The sequence below is a fragment of the Oenanthe melanoleuca genome, chromosome 12 (genome assembly GCF_029582105.1).
Source record: "Oenanthe melanoleuca isolate GR-GAL-2019-014 chromosome 12, OMel1.0, whole genome shotgun sequence".
In the NCBI taxonomy this organism is placed as follows: domain Eukaryota; kingdom Metazoa; phylum Chordata; class Aves; order Passeriformes; family Muscicapidae; genus Oenanthe; species Oenanthe melanoleuca.
In genome coordinates this window covers 9,712,612-9,730,470 of record NC_079346.1, presented here as the reverse complement: position 1 = coordinate 9,730,470, position 17,859 = coordinate 9,712,612, and the positions used below count along the sequence as shown (strand labels likewise).

Here is a 17,859-nt window from a genome sequence, read left to right as displayed (position 1 = left end):
AAGAGAGAGCATCTTCCCTTGCTGCACTGTTGAGCTTTGCCAAAATCCAGCAGGTTTAGGAGTTAATGAAGAGCCAGACCCTTCCTCCAAGTGCCTCCAGCAGCTTCCAGTGTGCTGGGCACTCTGGGTTTTCTGTGCTAAGGAGCTGCTGGCCCCATCCCTCATGGCCCATGTGAAGCTGTTGAATTTCTCCTTCCAGTGGAATAAAATGGAGCTTCAGTGATCAGGAGGTTTCCTTCCAGACTTTCCTGTGCACCACAGATTGGGTTGTTTACCAGCTGGAGGATTAAATAGACTTTCATTGAAGAGGGAAAAAAAAAAAAAAAAGAAGTGTCTTCAAGTATGTCTTGGAAGCAGTGTCTCCCTTGAAGGAGGTTTTTCAGACTTACTGTGTTTGCTGGCTGGCACTTTGCTGGTCCCTGGTAAAGAAGCTCCATCTCACAGAGAGTTTCTGGAAAATTACTGTGTTAGGATGGAGGCAGTGAGTAGAAGCAGTGGGGGGAGAAAAATAAATTAATTGTCTATCCCTGAAAACAAGCCCCTGTTCCATTTGCATCTGCAGATGGTGACAGCCCTTTTGCCTGCAAAGGAAAACCCTTATGCACCCAGGAATGGGGAAACCCCTGACTGACCTTCCTCCCTAGCTCAGCTGGGATCTCCCCAAGGTCCCAGCAGCCACCCCAGAATCCCAACAAATGTGGTGGTCCAGGGCAGGCACCCACCCTGTCCCAAACTCCAGTGCTCTTTCTCAGCCCCCATCCCACAACACTGTCATGAACCTGAGATTTAGTTTATTGGGGGACAGCTAGTGAGCCTACCTGCACTGCTAATACAGTGGGAAATAAAACCATGGGACATTAAAAAAAATTATATTGTTTCACTGCCCACTACTGGAGTCTTGATCAGCTGGCTGATGGCTGCACAGTGTTCAAAAATAGCCAGTCTCATTCTCTGCCAACACTCCATATTTTCCTTTATTCCCTCTAAAGATTACAGTAAGATAAGCCTTCCACAAGCATCTCACAGCACTGGATGAGTTTCTCAGTCCAGGGCCAGCACTGAGCCCAAAGGGGCAGGTCAGCAGCCCAGGAGAAGAGCAGCAAGAAAGAAGCTCTCTTCTTCCACCTCCTTTTTTAAGGCTATTGCTTATTTGGGAGCTGTGAGGACTAAATACAAATAAAAGTCACTGCCAGCTAAAACTGAGATGCTGGTGCTGCTCTGACAGGGTGGGTCCAGCCCAGGGAAAAGCTGGGCACAGTAATGATGCAGACACAGACAGCAGAGGAGCCAGACCCACTGCTGGCAGTGATTTCTGTGCTGGGTTAGATTGAAGACAGAAATCACTATGAAATGTCCCCACCCTGTCTGGGCTCTGCTACCCACACAGAGCAGTGCTGCCCACTCACTGGAAGGGCTGGGGGTGCTCTCTTAGAGGAGCAAGCTCAGATGGAGTTACAGGAATGCTGACCCAAGCTGTGCTCCAGGGTTACATATAAGCTTTGTTAGCAAAGGCCTTTTCTCATTTACACAAAGAAAAAAAGAGGAAAGAGAAAGAGTAAACAGGCTGAGCAGCCAAATAACTAGCCTCTCACTGCCCTTGAAAAAAAAAAAGTAAAATAAAAAATTCCCCTTTTATTGAAACCATTTCCTTTGGTTATATCATTTCTCTTGAGGCTGGAAGCAATTTTAATTCTTAAGTGCATTCCCTGCACTAAGTGCACAGGCTCAGGCTGATGCTTGGCTGCCCACCAAGGGGTGCCCTGGAGAGCAGCACATCTTGCTGTGCCCTCTGTCATTTCCCCACATCAGCTCTGAGCCCCAGTGCCTCCTGCAAGGGGGAACCCCAAGTCCAGCACAGGCAAGGTGCAGTGTAGGTCACCTTGGCACAGCTGAGCCCCACAAGTAGGACACAGATGGCATCCATTACATGTTCCCATCCTTGTTCTCTGTCAACAGTGACAACCAGATTAAGCTGGGCTCTTCCCAGAAATCCCCCAGTGAAGGGACATGCCAGTGCCAGGGCTTTGCTGCAAGCACACAGCAGAGAAGCACCCGTGCTTTGGGCACTGGGATTTGATGCTGGAGGGTACACCAGCCACTGGCTCCTGTTCAGATCTTTTGCAGGATTGGAGAAAGCAGGGGAAAATCTGTGTTATTAAGAGAAAAGCAGAAGGTGTTTCACATGTTCAGGATCCTGCAGAGGGCTGGGGTGTCCCCAGCAGCTTGGCTTTGTCACCAGCCTTATCTGATTCACAAGACCAGCAAAAGCACCAAGCTCCAGAGAGGACCTCTCTGAGGCAGTGGGGATGATGCAGCAAGGAGGAGGAAACAAGATGTGGAGGCAGGAGGAGTTATTTGCCACGACTGCTCAAGCCAGTGCCAAATTTGAGCTATTATTAAAGCTTTACAAAGTAAAGCACTAAGCTCAAGTTATTAAAATGTGTATGTACATATCCTCTAATGGGATCCCTCAAACTGGGACTGGCTGTCAGACACTTTGCTTTCCCCACAGGCCCCCTCAGCTTCTGCTGCTGCTGCAATTCTCACCCGTGCTGCCCTGGCTGGGCAGAGCTGGCAGCACAGAGGCTGCAGTGACAGTGACAGTGACAGTGACAGTGACAGTGAGCCAGGGCAGTGTGTGCCTCACCTGCCAAAACCTCCCTGCCAGGAGCTGCCAGGCACAGCCTCTGCTGCTCAGCAGCACCAGGCAATTTGTCCTTTGTAACAAAAAAAGGAAGAGGAAGCTTGGAGAAAGGGGAGGCAACAGCTCTTTTATTTCAGGGAGTGCTTTTCCCCATGGCTGGCAGCCCAGAGCTGTTCAGCTTTTGCTGTTAGGGACCTTCAGCCATGTGTCCAACCCACACAGGGGCCCCAGCTTTGCAGTGCCTCTGGGACACCAGAACAGAACTGGGAGCAGCAGAACACCCAAGGCCAGCAGGCACTCAACACAGCTGAATTCAAGTGTTTTAGAGCTGGCAGGTCCTTGAATAAGGCATCTGTCAGCCAGCAGACTGGGGAACTTGACCTCCCCTTTTCCTTTCTCAACAAGAAGGCTGATAATTAATAAGGTGAGGCCTAGTGACATTTTTCAAAGGTTTGATCCAAGTCCTCAGCTCCTGACTTTTCAGCATCTTATTATCAAGAGGACTCTATTGCTTCTTCAGTTTCAGCAAGAATTGGCTGCTTTCAGCCCCAAAAGCCTCCCTGATATGCCCCTGGTATCATCAGATTGCCACTCTGGAGCAAGGACCTGAGGAGTCACTGGCCACAGCCTTGACTCTGATTGTCACTCAAACCAACACATGAAGCTTCTGGACTCATTCCAGAGCAATTGTTAATGGTGACTGTGGGAAAGGCTTTAATTCTAACCTGAAACATGTGGGTGGCTAAAAGTTCTTGGTTAGGAAACACTGATTTTCCTGAAGCCCTATTAAAATTGTGTTGTCCAACCCTGAATGGATGAGAAAAAAGCTAGAAGTTCTACCTGACAAGTTAGAACTAGAAACAGGCAGAGTCGTGGCAAGAAAAAAAACCCCACAAATCCACAGCATTACTTTTTTTTTTTTACCCACTTTATTTATGTGTGTGTTTCTATAAACATTTTAACTACTGGACATTTCATAAACCGTAAAAACAAATCTTCCTGCCCCCAAAATGCAATCTAACCAGCTTTTTGGTCAGACACCAGCAATGCTGTCAGGGCAGGTAAGTGGTATCCCTAGGTAACCTCCTGCTGGGCACGAGCCAGCAGCTCACTGCCTGAGGTCCTGTGCCTCTGAGCCATGGAGAGGAGACAAGTTTAAAGACCTGGTTGCTCTGCTACTCCAGGGGTTCAGCAGGAGAAAACTGGGGTGAATAAAGAATTTCCCTTGGTGGAAAGTCAGAGTCTGATGGAGAGGCTGCAACATCCACTGCAGGATCAGACACAGTGACCAGCAGGAGCAGCTCAGGGCTGTGCCAGAGCTGGGGATTGAGCCCAAGTGCTCCCCCCTTCCCAGGGGCCCAAATGCTCCTTGTTGCCTTGTTTGCCAGGTGCAGGTGTGAGCAGCAGGTGCTCCTGAGAACGGGCTGGCTCACTTGCAAGGGCACAGGTTTGTGCTGCTGATTCCTCGGGGTGGGTGAGCCCGGCTTTAAGGCACATGGGGAGGGCAGGAGGGGTGTTGGGGTGGCAGGGGGGCCCAGCCCAGGTGGGTGCCCCAGCACTGATGGCCAGGTACCCCGGGGTCCCAGAGGAAAGCACCGTGTGGCACGAGGGATGACAGCAGCACATGGACTCTCAGTTCCCCAGGTTCATTTCTGAGCCATGGATGAGCCAAACGAGGCGGAAACAGATGGCCAGGAATCCAGTGCCCAGGAGATCACCCAGGGCAGTGAGGTAGGGGATGGAGAAATTATCTGGGTCCAGAGCCTTCCTCCACATCAGGCGCACGATCAGGTCGGCCACGTAGAGCAGGATCCCCACCTGAGAGGGGTGAGAGCTGTGAGGCAGCAGGAACAGAGCAGCCCTGGGCCCCAAGCCAAGGTGAGGTGGCCATGGCCAGGTACCAGGGCTAACAGGGACCTCTGAGCATTCACACCTTCCCCAGAGAGCCAAGGGGCTCAGGGGGATGGGATGGGATGGGATGGGATGGGATGGGATGGGATGGGATGGGATGGGATGGGATGGGATGGGATGGGATGGGATGGGATGGGATGGGATGGGATGGGATGGGATGGGATGGGATGGGATGGGATGGGATGGGATGGGATGGGATGGGATGGGATGGGAGTAGCTGGCCTTTGTGACCACATGTCACATAGCTGTCACCTTACATGACCCTTTGGCATCACACACCCCTCAGTGCCACAGCTCTCTGCTGGCAGCCCCCAGTGTGGAGAGCCTGCTTGCACTGCTCACCACACTGCCTGCCCAAAGCAGAGCTTGGCCACGCCAAAAGCATCTGCCAAAGAAACAGTTCCTATTCCTGTGCCTTGAATGGGAGCACTCCCACTCACTCCACAGATGGAGGGTTCCTGTGAATATACAGGCAACCCCAAAGGACAAGTTCATAACCAGACTTTTTTCTCTTCATCCTTCTTTTTTCCGTTAGAAATTCAGATCATGTCCACTTTGTTTTTCCTAAAAGTCTCAGTGGACAACTGGAGTTTGAGGCAGTTTTTACATCAAAGCTATCCCAAGCAGAACTGACATGTTAAAAAAAAAAAATCTTTTTTTTTTTCATCTCAATAGTTTAAAAATCTTTGTTGTGATTTCTTTTAATTCTTATTTCATTCCCAATTCTGATAAACAGATGGAGGGAAAAAATACTTCGGTTAAAGATTAAAGACTGTCAAGTTAATTGAATTAAGAAGGGAGAGAGAATTTGCACCCCACATCTGTGGTCCCTCCGTGGGAGACCACAGCACATCAGGAACCAAAGCCTGAGGCAGCATTTCTAAAGGTGAAAACTGCAAGCTGGGTTGGGAGAAAGGGAAGAGGAGAGATGGGGGAAGTAAATTAAATAACAGAATCATAGAAACAGAAGCTGGCTGGAAACTTGAGAGTTTTACATAGATCATTCTTCCTCAGTTCAGGATCAAATATATCCATATTTTTCCTGATGGAAAATTTGTTTTACTTGTGCTAAACAACCCTCAGAGGTGGAGATGCCACAGTCTAAACAATCAGCCCCTTGGCTTTTTTTCTCGTTTTTGATTTTCCCAAGGCCTAACATAAATCTGCCTTTTTCCATTTGAAATCCATGATTTCATGTTTCCTCCCCTAGTGACCACATAGCAAATGTTATTCTGTCCCTCCCTACAGAAATTTGGTAGTCTAAAGGCTGTCAGATTTTTGTCAAGCCTCTCTACTCTGGACTAGTTAACCCCAGTCCATTCAATCACTCCTCTGTGGTCATGTTTTCTGGGCCTCTGACCTTGGGCTTCCTCCAGCTGACCCAAACTTTCCCCCAACACTCTTTCTTTCTGTCTTTCTTTATAAAGTATAATAGGGGGGGAAAAGGGCCAGGCTGAGTGTATTCTCCTCCACTGGCCTCCATGGGAATCTTTCAGGGTCAGTGGTGTTGCTGGGATGCTGCTCTTTATGCTGTCACTTACTCCTTGTGTTTTCATGCTTGGCTTTGGCCAAGGAGCTACCTCAATGCATTAAGAGAAGAATAAATATTTTCCTTTGCAGCTGTGGCTGTGCTGCTGGGCTTAGGGTTGTGCAAAGGTCGAGAAAAACTGATTGTTTACACACACAAGGAATTCACCCTCACACACAAGGCTGCTTGTAAGGCAAAGTGAGAGTCAGCCACCCCATCATGCAAATTAATGAATCACTGATTTAAAAGGGCAAGTGAAGTCAGAGCCTCTGAGTTCAGGCAATAGCCATGTGCATTTCTGAGTGAGAAAAATAAAGTTTATAGGGCAGGGAAAACAGCAAAAGGGAACAAGCAGGACAAATCAGATAATCTTTTACTTTTGAAGATGAACTGCTCAAGGTCTGGGCTTTCCCTTTGTTCTTTACCCACATGGCCCTGCCCAGAGGGATCTCCTGGGTCTTCATCACAGTATGTGACAGTGATTCCCAAAATGGGTGGGGAAACTTGCTGGCTGGAGCCCCTTGCTGGGATGTAGCAGCCTGGGAATACGTGGAGCTTAGAGACTCAAGGAGTGAACATGTTAAGGCAAGGCACTTCCTTGCTAAGTGTGTCTCTGCACACTGGCTGCAGCTCAGTGCATGTTGAGAACTTTTTCATTTCTCACTGACCCTAAAGCACAGCTGTGCTCATGTAGAGCCTGGCAATTAAGGTAAAATATTACTGGACCTACAGAATGTACCTGATTCTTGGTACAAGCACACCTGAAGTGACAAGAAACAGAGGCTGCTGCTGAATGTTTTGCTGTGGCTCCTTTTTAACCTGGAGAATGCTGGTTTTAAGTTATCTGATAGATTCCTTTTGGATCAGTTTGGGGGTTACCTGGAGCAAAGCAGCAGCCAGATAGAACATCACAAAGGTGAAGGACAGGGATGTGTGGCCTCCCTGCAGCAGGTGGATGGTGTAGAGGAACACCAGGTGTCCTGGGATCACCAGGAGGAACAGGACACGGGCTGACTTGGAATTCACCCCTGCAGAGCACAGAGACAGAAATGGGGTGACAGCAGCTGCATGGGTGAGGGGAGGACAGGACACTGCATATTTTACTGCATAAACCTGGGGCTTCCCTCTCCCACCAGCCACATTGCTGATGCCTTCTCTAGGTCACACAGACACAGGAAGCATCTGCAGATCAGCCCAGCAGCTTTGTCTAGCACTGAAGCTACATGCCAAAGGCTTTGTGCTCCTGCTGATCCACTCTGATTCTTGCAGACACTCCTCTCAGCTGCTCTCTGCCTCCCACAACTTCTGCTTCACCTCACTGCAACAGATTTTCCCAGTTTATAGTTTGATCTAGCACTAACTCTCAGCCTAACAGGGAAAATCAAGAGGAACTCTATAAAGACAACAAATTCAAAATTGAGTTTTGCTGATGCTTAAGTATTTCCAGTGCTGAAGATGGAGGAATTGCTGATTTTCAGCAAGATTATGGTCTATTCACTGGTCTGCCCACAGGTGATGGCTCTAGGCTGGCCATTAAAATGGCTTTCTGTTAGATCAAATCTAAGATTCTTTTTCAATTACTTTCTTGAGTGCTCCCTGAAGGCCACTTCCTTTGCATGCTGGTGAGCAAATATGCCATAAGCCTTTTTTTCACTCTGCACACTGCAAAGATGCTTCCTCTCTGATCTGAGTATTCTCTGTGGAAGGGGAAAGTTCTGCCTTTGAGACCCACCTAGTTATACACCAACCAGGGGAAGGAGCTATCTGTCATGACAGCCTTGAGACAAGGACACCAAGGGTTCAGGCTCTACCTGATGAGAAGAAGGTGGTGCATGGGTTGGGCCAGTTCTGCCTCATCTTGTATGGCAAAACTCCAGGCATGCTCCAGAAGTGCAGGAATGTAGAAATTCGGCTGGCTTGGATGGCCACCAGATTCCCTCCAACACCTGTGGGGACAAAACACAGAAAACCTAAAAACCATCTTCACAGCAGGGAACATCTGCCCAAAACTTAGCCTATGGTGAGTCAATCTGCATTCCCTGAGAGCAGCAGTGAGAGAAAGAAACAACTTGGTCCCTGATCCCAAGTGCTGCTGCACTTTTCACTTTGCAGGAACAGCTTCTAAAAATCAGGAAGGCTCCAGTAATTGTATTCTTCTGACTGCTGACTGAAAACATTTTCCCCTTCTCCCCAGCCCTGGATGTAAATGCCACATGGCCTCTGAGGGTGATGTAATTGCACCTGGTTTGACACAGTCTGTGAGCAACACCTGGGCAAGGCAGTGCAGATGCTGCTCACGGCCACTTCTTGGATTTACTCACTCAGGGAACCATTGTTGTTTAAAAGACAACAAAACACCACAGAGAGTGATTATAAGTGGGTCTGAAGGTACCAACACACTTGTTAAATGAGAAGGAATCATGAGAATAAATTAGAACCCAAATATGTTAGCTAATTAACATAAATTAATTCCTTCCAGGCTGATTAATTGTAGCAAACATGAAGAAACAGCTACATTTTCCAGGAGAAAATAGAAAAATTCCATTTTCAGGGTGGAAATGCCACAGAAAAGATAATGGTCAGCCTGATGCTACAGGTTTCTCATGTTTTCCCTTCCTTGGAGAAGAAATTATCATTTAATGTGAGATTTTCCAGATAATCAAAGTGAAAATGCTCAGGCTGTCTCATTGTGGCTCGAGGTGGGACTGTCAGAGGGGAGAGCTGCCTGTGCAGACACAGAGCAGTGCCCAGCTGTGCCAGCAGCTCTGCCAAACGGGTCACCTGTCCCCACAGAGCCATGGCTGGGGCTACCAGTGCTCAGCTAAATGGCTGGGGGCTTCCCCAGGCAGGCTCCATGCTGGAAAGGGTTTGTGGTTGTCTTTGTGAAGGTGGCAGCTGGGTGACACCCTCTGGCACTGCAAACAGGACACTGTGCTTTGAGGGTGGCATGAGGCCCTAGGAACCTGGGTCTCCCTTGGGATGGGCATGTCCTACAAGAATGTTACCATAGCAGAAAAATCATCTAGTGGTTCTTCACTGATACCAGGATCCCCAGCAGCTTGTACTGACAGGTGTGTGTATAAAAGTACTGTGACTATAAATATACACAGAAAATATGTTGAGATATATATATATATGTATAATATTAAATTCGATCTATACATACAATCTTTTAGATATATACACATATGTAATCTTATTCTATTAACATTTATCAACAATCTGTACAGGGGACAATTGCACTGCACCAATTACTGAGTGGGGGGGAAGGAAACAAAGGAAAATAGATTTATTGTGACATCCCAGTAGGTTTGATTTTATGAAAAGTGTCAATGTAGCTCTCAGAGGTGCTGTTAACCTTTTTGCACAGCTCTGTCCTTGCTGCTATTTTGCTCCAGAGACACTTCAGAGCATAAGCAGGAATGGGATGGGGACCAGTAGCTTCACTTCCACTCATGATGGGAGCAGGAACTTGAACACTGATCTCTGTGTAGGGGCAATGGTTGATGCCAGAACCCTTGGGAGGAAGGGGAGGTGTAAATAAAACATGCACAGAACCCCCATGCCCAACCTACCATTTATCACAGGTGTGAAAACTGCCATGCCTTCAAACTTTGGGTCAGTTACAGTTTTGTCCAGGATGAGCCCACCAATGCTGTTAAGAAAAGGAAAGGAAATGAGGCTGCACCAATCCTTTCCCAGGGCAATTCCTACACTGTGAAAATAGCACACTGACATGGGTTATTGCATCTTTTCCATTGCCAGGGCTAGACTGTTCACCATGTACTCCTTTTACAGCTCAGTTTCCACCAACAGAAAGCATAACAGATTTTGTTACTGGCATACTAAGTTCAGGAGGACCTCCTTTTCCACCCCCAAAACTGGTAGTAGTTAGGAAAGCATTATTATCCTCTCACAAAGTTTTGTTACACTGCTATACTGGCCTTGGCAGTTTTTTTAAATTCTCTTCCAGATCTCAGCTGAAAGATGTAGCACAGGAAGAATGAACTACCTGGCTTTACATTTACCTTTCATTTCTCTTTACAGCTGGATAAGAATGAGGTTGAATCCTGACAATTTGTGGTGATCAAAGCCAATTTGTGATGATGATCATCTGTGCTCTCAGTTTCCTGGCTTTCACCCATGTGGTGCCTGGATGTGCCAGTGAGAGAATGATTTGCTTTTCCAGTCCTTTGGGGGCTCCTTATCTGCGGTCTTGTTGGAGAGTCAGCAGTGGCTGTGAAGCCCTGGGCAAACACCCTTCAGCTGTCCCTGCCAGTGTCCCCTGTGCTGGCCCTGTAAGTGAGCCCAGGGTGTGTGTGCAGTGAGCACACAGGTGTGCAGTGCCTCCTTTACCTGCTGATGCTCATGGCTACAATCACCGGCTGCCACCCAGACTTCAGCACTTCGGCCAGGGAAGGACTTTGCTTGGCAATAGCAACCCAGAGAGGGATCATGACAATGAATACAGCACAGATCAGAGGAGAAAGGTACTTCACATCTGGCAAGGAAAAGAAATCTTGAATTAAATGCCCATAGCTTCACTGGTTGCCAAAATCGTATTGCACAAAGATTGGAAGAAAAGCAGCAGGACTCCTGCTCCAACCGAGTTATGTTAGAGGAAATATCACATGAAGCATGATAGCCCCCACCAAACCATCTCATTCCACCACAGAAATCCATAATTAATCCCTGAAATTCACTGCTAGAGGATGCTGTTTGAAAATCAGCAGGATTCAAAGCAAGTTATATTTGAAGACGAACAGCTCTCCAATTCCATCTCCAACTAAGAAAGACAAAAAGTTACAAAATTTCTGGCTTCAGGATACAGATCAAACAGCAAGGCAAGGGGGAAACTCCCGTGTGGAAGCTGTATCCCACTTAGGGCAGACACCTCATGCCTTCACCTAAAACAAGAGGTAAGAAGTATTTTAGGAGGCAAGCTAGCAGAATTGCTGAGCAGCTGGTCTGCTCTACAGGAACAAATGTTCTCTGGCACGTACAAGCCAGTAAAGATCTGGGGTTTCTTTTGTGCTAGCTTGCATGTGCTTCCATTAGGTGCTTTTTCCCTTCAGCAGAGGCATAGCCGTGGAGTGATCTTTAGAAGCAAAGAAATTAAAAAATAAGTAGATGTGAAGCTCTGAAAGAAAATAAACATGACTCAGAAGCATGAGAAACACCTCCGAGCAATGGGGCTGATGCCAACCCTTTTGATACAAAAATGCTTCTTCGACAAAGCTCTCCATCTGGTCTCTGAGCTGGGGCCAAAGGCAGTGGGATGTAATGCCAAGCTCTCAGGTAATCTGGGAGATGAAGCAGCTCAAAGTGTGCATTTTTAAAAACACCATTGCCAGGGCCTCGGGCTACCTGGATGCGACAGCACTGAGGTGATGGCATCTTCTGTGAGTGAAAGGCTCTTACACAAAGGTGCAGCCCTTCAGGAGTGCCTTCAGTGGGCACTGAACTGCAGCTCCTGCTGGCCAGCTAAGGGTGTTGTCAGTGCACTTTACCCCCTAGAGTCATCCAGGACAGGTGGGTTGTATGACAGATTTAGCTGCTGTATTGGGTCTCTTACCCACACCACATGTTGTTTTGAGCAATTAATTCCTTCTTAAGTAATGCAGACACAGAGCACTGGAGTTGATCAAACCTTATCAGAACCCACAGAAAGACTCCTGGTAGGATGAATGGTCTTCAGGCTCCACGTTCCAGTTCTGCCACATTCTCTCACAGGCAGCCCATAAGCAAACTGAAACCCTTTGGCTCACTGTATCTCCTTTATGCAGGACTGAGAAGGACCAAAGGCAATTTTAAAAAAATTGAGAATCTTCTCTGGCAAGAGGATATTCTGCAGAAGGAGAAGGTGCTACTTCAGGTGGCACACAGCACTTCAAACTTCACAGACTCATCAGTATTTTTGAAGGATCCATATACATTTTGGTAGCACCCAGAAGTTTTCAGAGTGTGACCTGTACCTTATTACACACTGGCAGGGAAATGGATTTGTTCAAGCACCATCAGAAGTGCCATCCTCTTACCCACTTCACTTCATGCTCCCAATGACTTGGTGTCTGTGTGCTGACTATTTTCCATCTCAAGAGGCTCTAAAAACTGCCCTGGCAACCCCAGAAATGCTCTCTGGTCACAGCCATAGAGGTTATCATGTTGTTCTCCCCTGTGCTCCCTGGGAGATATTATCTGAGGCATAGCAACTGAAAGACAGATTAGCTTTACAGAGGCAGGTGTGATGGCATCATGGAAAAATCCTATTAAACAAAAAGCACCTGTGAAGCTCAAAGAAGACTGGATGGAAGCAATTCATAGGCCTCTCCCTGCAGTGTGTGCTCCTCCACTCCCTCACTTGTGCTTGCACATGCAATGAGTTATGCAAACTGAGAACAGCTGCCTCACTGCTTCTGCTCAGTCTGAAGCAACAGTTTGGGTTTGGTATTGAGTTTGCTGAATCTTTTTCTTTTCACATTTCTGCTCTAGCTTAGGCTCACAGTAAGTAGACTAACACTTTAAAAACAACAGATATATATCACAAATATTTTGAGCTTCTGAGGGTCATAGGGTGCCCAAGCCTTTGGCAACCAGCAGCACAGCTAACCCCAGACCACAGCTCCTGCTCAGAGTCCTGCAGGCACAAAGCACTGCAGGCTACTTCCCTCCAGCTGAATATCTTGTTATCCATGACTCTCCATGTGAGAGGATGCAAGGATATTTCACTAGTGCCAAACCCCTGAAATTGCCTTGTGAAGAAGGACCTGCTATTACCCATGCACAGGAAGCAGTTTTGCTTGGCTAGTGACAGATTGAGGAACAGAGTCAGTGTCACATATGTCAGCCTTCTGTTCCAAAGCTGCACAATACATGTTGGTCATTTCTTTGACAAATCCCAGTTGTGTTTATTAGGCTCTGCCTTCCAGTTTGTAACTAAAAGAGAGTCTGAAAAAAGCCTCTTTGGGCATTTTTCTACCCCAGTGGCATGACAGCCTCCATTGTGAAACAGCCAGAAATGCTAAAGCAGCCTGCAATAATTTCACAAGGATTTGTGAGCTCCCTTGCTGAGCTGCAATCCCCTGCTGAACACTGTACCTATGTATTTGAAGAGTGTGCTGCTGATTCCTGCCAGGAGGGAGAGGGTTATCAGATCTCCAAGGCTCGCTGCTATGGGTGTGGCAACATTGTCTGGATTGATCCCAACTTTCCTTGCTCCGATGATCACACCAATCATCACCAGGCCTAGAGAAGACACAGAGCAGGCATCAGAGAAAGCATTCTGCTGTGTTTTACCCCAGAGCTGCTGTTCTGCTTCCCAGAGGGACATGGGGGTCTAAGAGAAGCAAGAAGCACATTACCCACAGCAGCACCATGCAGCTGGAGATTGGACACCCCCAGGAATTTGTCCTCATGTTTTCACCACCCTGAAGTGTATGGCTCTGTCCTTATAAACTGCACTAAGGGCCCAGAGGCACACAAGCAAATTCCAGGGATCAAAGGAGATACCAGCAGGCAGCCCAAATGTAGAAGCTCCCCTCCTGAGCAGCTTAATCTTTGCTGCCTTGAAGCAGGAGCAGGCATGAAGCACACTCATAGATAAGCACACAGCAGGCATGCAGCAGCCTCCTGGTGCCATCCCCTCCTCTGGATTCCACAGCACAAAGATATTTTCCATATTAGACTGAAATTTCTCAAAGTTTGAATCACCAAGGAGCAATGAGCTTCCTTACAGTAGCCTGCATTAGCCTCTCAGCCCAGCCATCAGACAGAGCTCTCATGTCCCAGAGTCTTTGAGGCTGCTTTAATTTGCACTGGGTGGATATTGATGCTGTGAGCAGCTCCAGAGTCAAGGGGTTATGGTGCTGGCCCACAGCTCTTCCCTTGTCCTCTGAGGTGCACCTGCAATATTGAGCTGGTTTTCAGCATTGTTGGGGAGAAGGGAAGTTTTGCTTGCCCAAGTAAGTTTAGGAGGAGAAACCCCAAACCCTGATGAACATGTGGGAGTCCCTCAGCTATCAGATTTCTCACAGGCCTGGAACCAGCACCTGGAACAAACTCTACCTGGCCAGGCTCCACTGCTAAGTAGCAAAGGCAGCCTTGAGACAAGACAGAAGACATCCTTTCAAAGCCCTTCTGTGGCTGACAGGTTACACTAAAGGAAGCCCAAGAAATAGTGATTCCCTCCAGCTCACAACCTCTCTGTGCCTGTCTACACAGCCCCTCCAAAGCTGAGCATGCACAGGAGGATCAGCTCTACCCCAAGAAATGCCACATGTGCATCTTCCCTGATACAACATCCCTTGTACAAAGACACAGGATGGCATTTGCACAGCAGCCCTCCCAGACACCCACACTCCCCTCCCCATAGCACAGTTCATGCTGCTCCCCTCCCTGGCCATAAAACAGCAGCTTCCCATCGTGCACACCCACACACAGAGGTCCAGAGAAAAAACTAATGTCAGCAGCAAACCCAAGACAGTTCAGCAGCAAAGCCTCTCTGTGCCACACCAAGCAGGGAGATTGCAGGGAAGAGTAATGGAAGCTGGGCTGCTGTTTTTTAACAGCTGCCTCATCCCACGTTTTTCATCAAAGGCATCTACAGTCACCCTTCGACTCCTGCTTTGGGATGTGCACTTGTTCTAACTTGTGCCTCTCATTTAGGAAACTTGCAGCATCCTGTGTGCCAGCTGCCTCTATTCAGGGTATCATGCTGCCCTCCTATGGCAGACCTACAAACTGGAGATCTTCAGGCCACCCAGCAGCTCCTGCTGTCCAGCCCACCACGCTCCCCTGCGAGAGGAAGAGCCAGGGCAGAGGGATGCTGGGTCCCACTCACAGCAGGCAAGCTACAGAGCTGGCCACAGCCCTGCTCAGGGTGGGGGTGACCCAAGTCCATCTCCAGGATGGTCTGCCTTTGTGTGCTAGCAGACCCTGCATCCCCTGGGGGACATTATTGCACCCTCCCCTGGGAAAGGGCCAGTGTAATGGCTCAGGTGGCACCCCAGAGACACAGAGTGGGGGTGTTTGTACACCATGCACAGCTTGGGGCATTTTTCATGTGTCAGGTGAAGAACATTTTGATTGCTGCTTGTGGATGCTGAGGGCCCAGTGAACAACAGATCATGGGGCAAGAGAAGCAAAGGCAGGATGCAGAGAGGAGGAAAGCAGCAGACACAGCTCCCTGCACCCTCCTCCCTCTGCCAAACCAGAGGGATGCCAGCTGGGCCTCCCTGGTGGAAGGGACAGTTCATTCCCCACCTGAGTGTTTGACCTGAGGAACCAGAGCCACTCACCAAGGGAGAGTGCAGCTATGAAGGCTGTGGTGACACTGCTGGCACACAGCACAGCAGCCTGGCTCAGCTCCACAGAGCCCTTGGAGATGGCTCCCAGGATCACAGCAGCCACAGCAGCCAGGAGTCCCACCACAGTGGCCTGGACCTGGGGACAAAAGGACAGCTGGTGAGCACTCACCCACATCTGCTCCTGGGCAGCCCTGGCTCCACATGGCTGCAGCACTGCCACACAGCCTGGAGGGCAGAGCCTGCCACAGATGCTGATTGCTTGAGTATTTAAACAGCATCCTTGCAAGCCTCCACTAGGTCAAAAAAGAAATCCTGACAGTTTGGAGAAAAATTCTGGGGGCCTGAAAAGGGCAGATAACACTACAGCAAAGGACTCTGAGTCCATTGGCAAAGGAATAGCCCTAGTCAACAAAAATGGGCTCCCCATCAGCACTGCACTGGGGAGCTTGGAGCTGTGCAGGGAGATAAGGGAAGGCACACAGACACATGCTGCCAGCCCTGGGGTCTTGCCATGTGCAAACTCTAGGCTGGTTCCCCACTTTTAACAAGCAGAAGGAGCTACAAGAGGCAATTTCTCCCACCTCTCCCCTCCTGCCCAAGGCTGATTCCCAAGCACTGCCAGTAAATGACAGGCTTTATCCAGGGGCTGCTGTGAGACAGGGATTGTGGCACAGCTCCTGCTGCAAAAGGAGTTTTATTAGTTCAGTTTATCCACAAAGGCAATGAATGTCTAGATGTGTTTTACAGCTAAACTGCAAGCTCTGGGGCCATACAGAGCTTTATTGGAGGTCAAGTCCTGGCTCTGCTTGGCTGTGTTGAGGACACCTGCCCCAAATCACCAGCTGTGCATTCAGCACTGCTGGAACAGATGCTGCTGGTCTGCAACACAGCAAGAGAAAAGGGACTTTTTCATTTCCCAGCTGAAGTGACTCACCTGGATAAGGGCTAAATTGCAGGTGGCCATTTTCCATTGCTTCTGGGCATCATCCATCTGTCCAGTGTTAGCCTAGGAGTCAAGAGAGATACCCTGAAAAGCTGTTTCTGAGATACAGGTGGCTGCTGGAGGCAGTTTCACCTGGTCCCTGGGGGAAAGGGGCTGTCAGAGAGAGCCAAATGCAGGTCACCACCTCCCAGCCTTCCCTGCACTTCCTTCTTGTCACTTTTCCTCCAGGCCAGTGTCCCAGGGACATCAGAGGCTCACACTGGAGGTGCAGAGTATTGCAGGGCACTCAGCTAAAGGTGGAGTGGGTGTATCCACCACTGCTGAACAAAAGACTGGACAAATTAAAATGTTTTTCGTCTTTTGTTCCCCCTCAATCGCTTTGGAAAGCTACAGTTTCTCCTGAGGCATAATACAAAAGGCCAAAGTAAACAAAATTGCTTAGGGAGATAGAAGGGATCAAATACAGAGTGGCAAAAGCTGCTGCAGGTTCCAAGAAGCCTGGGTCTGCTCCCTCCAGCAGGATTGCTGGAAGCCCTCAGGATCAATACCCACAGAAAAGCAATCCAGTACTGAGGCTGACAGCTGTGGGGCCCTGGCTTTGTCTCCTTCATGTGTCACAGGGCCCCAAATATCAGCAAGTGGCCACCCAGGGATTAATTCACCTTCAAAGTGCAGATGGAAATTCTCTGTTCCAGTTACAAAACGAGGGCAAGCACATTATTTTAATGCTCACACCCCACTAGTTTCTACTTAGCAGAAAAGGGCATCTCTCATGCACAGTGTGATTACATAAATGAAGAATCTCCTGATGTCTCCTGCTAATCACCCCCCTCCCACCACCCCCACCAGTTGTTCCCACTCACAGCAGTGGAGAGCCTGGATGCCAGTGTCATCTCCAGATTGCCCTTCAGGCCAACCAAGGCAGGAACCAGGATGAACACTTCTGTAATTGTCCGAAACACATCCCAGTGCTGCAAGGAAACAAAGGCAGTGACCTCAGACTGTGGTGCTGGCCAGCCCAATGCTGCTGCACCCAGGGCAGCAGGTCCCTGTCTCACCTCCAGCCATCCTGTGCACAGAAAGGCAGAGATGCATTCTGTGTTTTGCATTTCTAGCGTGAAGGAAGGAATTTCCAGCTTGCAGTATTCTTTCTCATCTCATGCACAACAAAGCACTGCCCTAATGGGGAAGGATCTTTCTTTCTAGGGGCAACAGAAGATTTTGGAAACCAAAAAAATCAAAACTGCCTTTAGCATCAGCCAAGATGAACGTTAAAAGTAATTAAGGTTCACAAGCCAAATGAAATAGAGCATGTTCTCCATCCTTTACACTGACACTAGATACAGGAATCTCTATTGCTAACCAAACTCATAAGAACAAAAACAAAGACCTGGAAAATGATCTCACAACAAGAGACTGTGCCTGTGTTTTCTTACCAAACTTCTAGTCAAGCATCTAAGACTGGTGGTGGGAGGGAAGGAGATTTTTGCATCTCTTCTCCACAAGCAGTTCCTAAATCTTCCTATTA

At 48.4% G+C, this 17,859-nt stretch overlaps 1 protein-coding gene across 1 annotated transcript; it reads right to left on the bottom strand.

Moving 5' to 3' along the window:
* Positions 1-3,554: 3,554 nt before the first annotated feature.
* On the bottom strand, positions 3,555-17,328 carry SLC41A3 (solute carrier family 41 member 3). Its single transcript, XM_056501378.1, has 9 exons — positions 17,195-17,328; positions 16,323-16,394; positions 15,380-15,524; positions 13,182-13,328; positions 10,440-10,584; positions 9,659-9,738; positions 7,895-8,029; positions 6,963-7,111; positions 3,555-4,462 (listed from the first exon to the last, which is right to left on the bottom strand). The coding sequence occupies exons 1-9, from the start codon at positions 17,222-17,224 to the stop codon at positions 4,277-4,279; spliced, it is 1,089 nt and encodes a 362-aa protein (XP_056357353.1). The 5' UTR covers positions 17,225-17,328; the 3' UTR covers positions 3,555-4,276.
* Positions 17,329-17,859: the final 531 nt, after the last annotated feature.

Coding starts and splice junctions, on each gene's coding strand:
- SLC41A3 (XM_056501378.1), bottom strand. CDS start 17,224: ATGACACTGGCATCCAGGCTCTCCACTGCT. Junction 16,395..17,194: donor CATCCAGGCTCTCCACTGCT/GTGAGTGGGAAC, acceptor CTTGACTCCTAG/GCTAACACTGGACAGATGGA. Junction 13,329..15,379: donor CATAGCTGCACTCTCCCTTG/GTGAGTGGCTCT, acceptor TGTCTTCTCTAG/GCCTGGTGATGATTGGTGTG.